The 6,530-nt window shown below is 50.9% G+C and overlaps 1 protein-coding gene across 1 annotated transcript; it reads right to left on the bottom strand.

The window, feature by feature from the left end:
* Positions 1-1,011: 1,011 nt before the first annotated feature.
* PHOX2B (paired like homeobox 2B) lies at positions 1,012-5,833 on the bottom strand. The gene is made up of 3 exons (XM_021100797.2): positions 5,285-5,833; positions 4,244-4,431; positions 1,012-3,258 (listed from the first exon to the last, which is right to left on the bottom strand). Exons 1-3 carry the CDS (start codon positions 5,523-5,525, stop codon positions 2,743-2,745), a joined length of 945 nt encoding a protein of 314 aa, XP_020956456.1. The 5' UTR covers positions 5,526-5,833; the 3' UTR covers positions 1,012-2,742.
* Positions 5,834-6,530: the final 697 nt, after the last annotated feature.

Below are 6,530 nucleotides of genomic sequence, written 5' to 3' on the forward strand. Positions count from 1 at the left end.
TGGCCAGGCTTCACTCCCAGAGATTCTGATTCAGTCAGTAGATCTAGGATAGGGTCCAAGAATTTGCATGTCTAACAAGTTTCCAGGTGATGCTGAGGCTGGTGGTCCAGGGACCACACTTTGGGAACCATTATAAGTTACCCGGCAGGCTCTAGAATCAAATTTCTTGGGTTCAAAGACTGGCCCCATCACATATCCACCAGGGCCTTTTAAGAGTTTTAAGAGAGGAAGCTGAGGCAAGAGACTATTTAAAAAACCTTTTAGAAAAACTGTTAGAAGTTCGATGAAACCCAAAGATTTCAAATTTTTTTAAATGAAACCTGCCTAATCTGATGCAAACCTCTCTCTTGCCTCAGCTTCCTCATCTGTTTCCAAGAAAATAAGGACAGGAATTGCACCTGCTTCCCGAGATTGTTTTGAGGGGTAGATAAGATAATGTATGGAAAGCACAAGCTGGTACACATAAGTGCTTGACAATCCCAGTAGTTGTAGATGTCATTTCTCCAAACACGTGCACGTTGCAGAGCTGTTCTCCGACAGGTGCCTTCCTGATGCACCTACCCAGGCAGAGACCCTCTGGGGTCCCTGGGAGCCAGCGTGTTTTGGGGCTTAAGAAAGCTGGCCCACCTGGCCCTTTCCGAAGGCCATCAGTCCTGAAGACGCCTGCATGCTGCACTTTCGAGTCCTTCTCAAAGCCAAGAATCCTGCCTAATCCCGCCTTCCCTGCCTCCCCTGCCTCCCCTCAGACACCCTCGTGTTCTTTTGTGCTCTCTGACTGGGAAAAAAAATTTAAAAAGAACCAGAAGAATTCTGCCTGCTACGCCAAGCACTAAGTTTTATATTGGCTGAATTTCACTGCATCAATTTAGACTACCTACCCACCTAGGTTTCCAGAGCCACGGCAGCTTTTAGATATTTTGTGCAATTTCCTCTGTCCTCTTTTATCATTTTTAAATTAATTTTTAAAAATATCCAAACCAAAAATGAATCATGGAAAAGTCAGAAGAGTTCAGTTGCTAGACTTGCTTTTTGTTTTTATTATCAACAATCAAGTTAATGGTACACTCTTGGAAAACTATATGCACATGTAGAAATATTTCCCTTTTAAATAGAAGCATTCATTATAACACATATAAATAAATTCGAAAATCTGAAACATAACTTATGATGCTTATGTTCACAAACATAGTCCAACAAGAAGAAAAAAAGAAGTCAGACAGACATGCACCTGATGACAAAAATATATACCATTGCCTGAATTGTGGTCTCTCTAAACACAAAGGAATTGAACCCGTGAGAACCTTATTATTTCATAAAGACACGCCATAGAGACTACAAGAAGAGAAAAACATTATACGGTCACGTAGAGGAGACGGTCTGTACTGATATTAACACGATACAATTGAGTCACAGAACACAGCTGTAGAAAGACACCAAAAAAGTTAAAGCCTCAACATCCAACTAATATCTATAGCTTGTGCCTTTTAAAATAAAAAAACAAACGAACAAAAAAATCCCAACAGAGATGTCTAAACTGCGCGAAGAATGGAATCATCAATATACAGTCCATCCACCGTACAGGATGTGAGTCCATTTCGGATCAAACAGAAGTGCAGGCACTTCCGCAAACTTGTGTGCACGTCTTTTCCTTGCTGGGTAGGTTTCTCTGCAGCCATTTGCGTGGACTGCAATTGACTCCAATCCAAAGCAGTGCCAAAAAGTTCAGTAAAAGCTGGTGGAAGAAAATGCCGATGTGGGGATGTCAGGAGAGAAAAAAACAGGGAAAGGTTGCGAAATACGTGACATAGTTTGCAGAGGCTGCGGATGAAAAGGCATCTCATGTATAGGGCATCTTTCAGGGCCGAGTGGCTGCACAGATTCAGGTGGAGAGTTGCAACTGTGTGGGGGTTGGATGCGCAGATGGCGGGATGGTGTTCCACGAGGTGGGACAGGCAAGCGGACACGAGGAAGTCCCCTTGGCCGCGGGGACAGTCTGCAGGATTCGGTGCCTCGGTGGCCCGAACCCCAGGACTAGAAGGGAAGGGGGGCTGGAAGGCGTCCCTACTCTTCCCTGAGGAGGGGCCCTACGTGGAGAGTCTGTGCTGTCCCCAGAGTGCGGATGAATTTAGGGGACTCGCAAGACAGAACCTCGGCGCCCGCTGCAGCTTCCCTCTTCCCCCTTTACTTTAATTTTTTCTTGGATTTTAAAACTTTCGGATTTTTTTTTTAACGTTTTACTGCCTTCCTTTCCCCCCCCCTTTAATTTGGGGGAGTTTTGTTTACTTTTCTCTTTCTCAAAGCAAGTCACTGAGTTGGTTGTGGCCTCCCACCCCTCTCTCCCTGTCACCTGCTCGGGCCACAGACACACATTCCCCGAGACAGACATACAGCGACACGCAGACACAGCCCCCTGAGAGTGCCCCCAAGTCCAGGCCGCGCCGCTCACACCTCCCAGTCGGCAGGCGGAGCCCGGGCCCGGCCGCGTGGCCCCGAAGCAGGTGCGAAGCCGGAAAAGCGTTTTGTTTCGATTCGTCTCGTTGGGAGGGTTGAGGAAGGGGGTAGGAGTGGGGTTGAAATGGGGGCGACGCTGTTTTCTCTTTATTCTTATCGCGATTACTTTAGGCTCTCCAGGAAAAAGCCACGGCAGCAGCGACAACAATAGCCTTGGGCCTACCCGCTCGCCCACTCGCCCGCCCGGACCCGGCTCGCCCGCCGCCGCCGCCGCCGCCGCCGGATCCCAGATCAGAACATACTGCTCTTCACTAAGGCGGCTTTGGCACCGTTGGGTCTTTGGAGCGAAGATAGGACGCTGGCGAAGGGGCCCCCGAGCGAATCCGGGATGGAAGTGATGGGGCCAGGGCCGGGAGCCCAGCCTTGTCCAGGGCCCCCGGCTGCTGCCAGGCCTCCGGCCGCCGCCGCTGCTGCTGCCGCCGCCGCCGCCGCCGCCGCCGCTGCCGCTGCAGCCGCGCCGCTCTTGCCGGGTTCGCCTCCCGGACCTCCAGGCCCCGCAGCCCCCGGGGCTCCTGCGGGACTGGGCCCGCCGCCGCCGCCGCCACTCGCCCCGCAGCTGGGAGTAGGGTTAGGGTTGGGGCCCGGGCCCCCAGTGCTGTCCGGATCGGTGCTCTTGGCCTCTTTGCTTTCGTCGTCCCGGGAGGAGTCAGACTTCTTTCCCGAAGAGCCGTTCTTGGCCGCGGCTGCTGCGGCCGCTGCCGCGCGCTCCTGCTTGCGGAACTTGGCGCGGCGGTTCTGGAACCACACCTGGCCGGAGAGGAGAAAAGAGGCGGTGAAGCAAGGGGAGAAAGAAAGAAACGGGAAAGAAAAGCCGTTAGGACGGCCCACGTTCCATTTTGGCTGGTTTTAAACTCCACGCGCCGCGGGTACTCCCGCGCGCATCCAGCCCAATAAATCTGCGCCGCCTGTGGCTGGTGCATCTTTGGCGACACTTTCTTAGGGCGACCTGAGCATGCCCCGGAAATGGTGGCTTGCAGGAGAGGTACAAAGGCCGCAGGTCCCAGAAAGACCCTCAAATGAAAGCCCTTATTTTGGCGGACATTCGCTCTGCTTCCCGAGTCATCCCAAACTCGCCATCACCTCTAGGCCTCAGGTCTCAAGTTAAACTCTAGTTGATAGACGGAGGAAGGAGTCTCAGGGTTTGGTACCTGCTGCCCATCCTGGCCTTTGGGCCTGGTGGAGCTAGCGTTGGTGCATACTGCCCCTCCATTGAGGGGATTCACCCGGAGGGGCGCCGGGCGCCCGCTCCTGAGCGCACCTGTATTCCTAAACTGTTAGAGTAAGCCGCGGATCTTGACCTTCGGAGAATTCCAGCCCCTTTGCAAATATGCTGCAAGTCACAGTTCCCGGGAAAATGCACCTATACTTAGACCGTTAGCTCCGAGTTAAAAGCTCTTCAGTTAGGAGGTGTTTGGCGAATAAAATTACCTATAATACGGAGGCAAAGTCTGCACTCCTACCCCTGGGCACTTTCTGTCCCCGAAATGTCTCTCTCATTCACATCCCAGGGCCTCTGCAGCGCTGGCTGCGGCGGGTAACAGTAGCATCTGTGACCTTATAGCTAATAATGCACTCCCTAACCCTTCCCGGCGCGTAGCACCTCCGAACTTGGCCTCTCAGGAGAGATCGGGGAACTTGGACCTTCAGTAGAATCACCTGCACCCCCGCCCCCGCCCTGCACCCCTGCCCTGAGCGATGCCGCAAAGCCCGGTCGATTTCCTGGCGCGTGTACCTGGACTCGCGCCTCGGTGAGGTCGATCTTCAGCGCCAGCTCCTCCCGGGTGTAGATGTCAGGGTAGTGCGTTTCGGCGAAGACCCTCTCCAGCTCTTTCAGCTGCGCGCTGGTGAAAGTCGTGCGGATGCGCCGCTGCTTACGCTTCTCGTTGAGGCCGCCGTGATCCGTGAAGAGTTTGTAAGGAACTGGCGGACAACAGAGGGGACAGAGTTTGAGCAAAATGGTCTAGAGCGCGCGGGCCGCGGAGCCGGAATGTGGGGACTCCAAGGTCAGGTGGCACTGGAGCCGCCGCCGACACCCGCGCAGGAGAGTGGCCGAGAGGAGCTGGCGAGAAAAACCGAACAAATCAGTTATATACGGAAACAGGGGCGCACACTTCGGGCTTTAGCGGGGTCCCTCTGGGCACAAGTGCCTTTGGGTGGATTGACATAGCGCAGTGGAGACAGCTGAGGGCCAGGGACACGAGAATGCTTTGAGAAGCAAAACCCAGAGAGGAAAAAAGTCCGAAAACCTCAATCGGAATAAAAGGAAGCCAAGGAAGAAGTTACCAAACACTCCCACTGTTGAAACTTTTTAATTCTCAAAAGTTGACCCAGCCCAAAAGTTGGGGGAAAGCGCTGCAAAAAATAATAGTAGTGATAAATTTAAGAAATAATCATAAAAATGACCAGCCAAAGAGGTGTGAGCCGCTGTCGGTTCTTAAAAAGAGAGAGAGACACTGCCAGTAATGAGCTTTACTCTTTGTTATTTAATTATTTTCTAAGCTTTACGTCTCATCGCAAAGTAAATAAATTATGCCTATCATTTTGGCAGCTTAAGATAATTTTGTTGGCGGTTCGGGTGTGACTAGGATAGTGTAACCCTGTAAGTGAATTACCCCTCCCTGCAATCGCTTCTAACGTGATAAATTCTTTCATTTGTGTAAGCAAATTTCGTTTGGTAAATACTAAACACATTTCCATTTTCAAATGCAATCAAGGCTTCCTATATACGAGCGGAAAGGCGGCTTTCTCCGCTGAGAAAGCTAGCGGTCCTTACCTGCGGCGTACGGACTGCTCTGGTGGTCCCTGAGAGTGCCGAGGCTGCAGGATCCCGGCGTGAGGGACGGGCAGCCGGACGTGGCCCCAAAAGTGGTCCTTATCGGGTTATACTGGAAGCCACTGGCCTGGCTGCAGGAACTGAAGTCAGCATAGGCTGAAGCCAGGCTCGAGGTGTCCATCCCAGCCATACAGGACTCGTAGGCAGAGGAATTGAGGTAAGAATATTCCATTTTATACATTGAAAAGGCTCTGGATGGCTCAGCCAAGTGGAAAAATGAAATAAAAGATGGGTATGGAGAAGGTGGCTGGAGTGGGGAGATGTGCACAGCTCAACGCCTGCCTCCAAACTGGCCTCCTTACTACCAGCAGAGCCTAGTTTTATGAAAAAGCCTCCTATGAGATGCCTTGTCTGAGGTCTCTAGAGCATATAGTCCTCATAATAAACTTGGCTCTTTCCACTTGGACAATAGCAAAGCGGTTGGTCTTATTGCTGGCGCTTTTTACATGACAATAACTCATCCGTCTATTGGGCTGGCACTGGGGAACTGAGCTGTCCAACCTCCCTATCATTGATTCCTGCATCTCTAATTAGAATTTAATACCACACCATTACGCACTGAGCCCCTGATCCTCCCTTCTAACCAGCTCCCTGCCCTTTAATTCAATCACACTACTTGGAAATAATGAAAGTTGGGTGACGATTCTCCCTGATCCAATTTCCCCGAGCTTTTAAGCCTTTTTAACTGATCATATACCTTAGGCATAAATTGAGATAGTGTGTGTGTTTTCCCCCTTCCTCCTTCCCTCTCTCTCTCTCTCTTCCTCTCTCTCTCTTTCTCCGTTCGGGAGAAGAAACCTTGATGTCATAGAAAACCTGTTTTGTAAGAGCGTTACACGCTCAATTTAACAACAAGCCTACCCCCTGAAGTGCATGAAATGTTATAAAGGACTGGGACATTGGCAAGACTCAGGCGCCCTGTAACATAGAGTAAGTGGGCCAAGGGGGTTTATGTGAACGATAAGCGGATTTCTTTAAAATACACCTGGTAGAGGTTTGTTGCCTTTTTTTTTTTTTCTAAGCATCTTGTAAATTGCATTTCTTGTCGAGGCTTAATGTGCGCTCCTAGAGACTCCGCTTACACAGCCATTTTAAAAGTAAATGAACATCCGAGTAAAGCTCTTGAATGTAAAACATCTGGATTCTCAACCGCTGGCTACTTTGCGCTCAGTTCTGTGTTTTCCTG

Source organism: Sus scrofa, chromosome 8 (genome assembly GCF_054392235.1).
Source record: "Sus scrofa isolate SSC_HxYL_T2T_F1_AM1 chromosome 8, Sscrofa_HxYL_maternal_Yorkshire_Landrace_v2.0, whole genome shotgun sequence".
NCBI classification, from domain to species: Eukaryota; Metazoa; Chordata; class Mammalia; order Artiodactyla; family Suidae; genus Sus; species Sus scrofa.

Excerpts from the sequence above, each read along its gene's own strand:
- PHOX2B (XM_021100797.2), bottom strand. The coding sequence starts at position 5,525 with ATGTATAAAATGGAATATTCTTACCTCAATTCCTCTGCCTACGAGTCC. Across the intron at positions 4,432-5,284 it reads GAGCAGTCCGTACGCCGCAG|TTCCTTACAAACTCTTCACG; the intron begins GTAAGGACCGCT and ends GTTGTCCGCCAG. Across the intron at positions 3,259-4,243 it reads TCACCGAGGCGCGAGTCCAG|GTGTGGTTCCAGAACCGCCG; the intron begins GTACACGCGCCA and ends CTCTCCGGCCAG.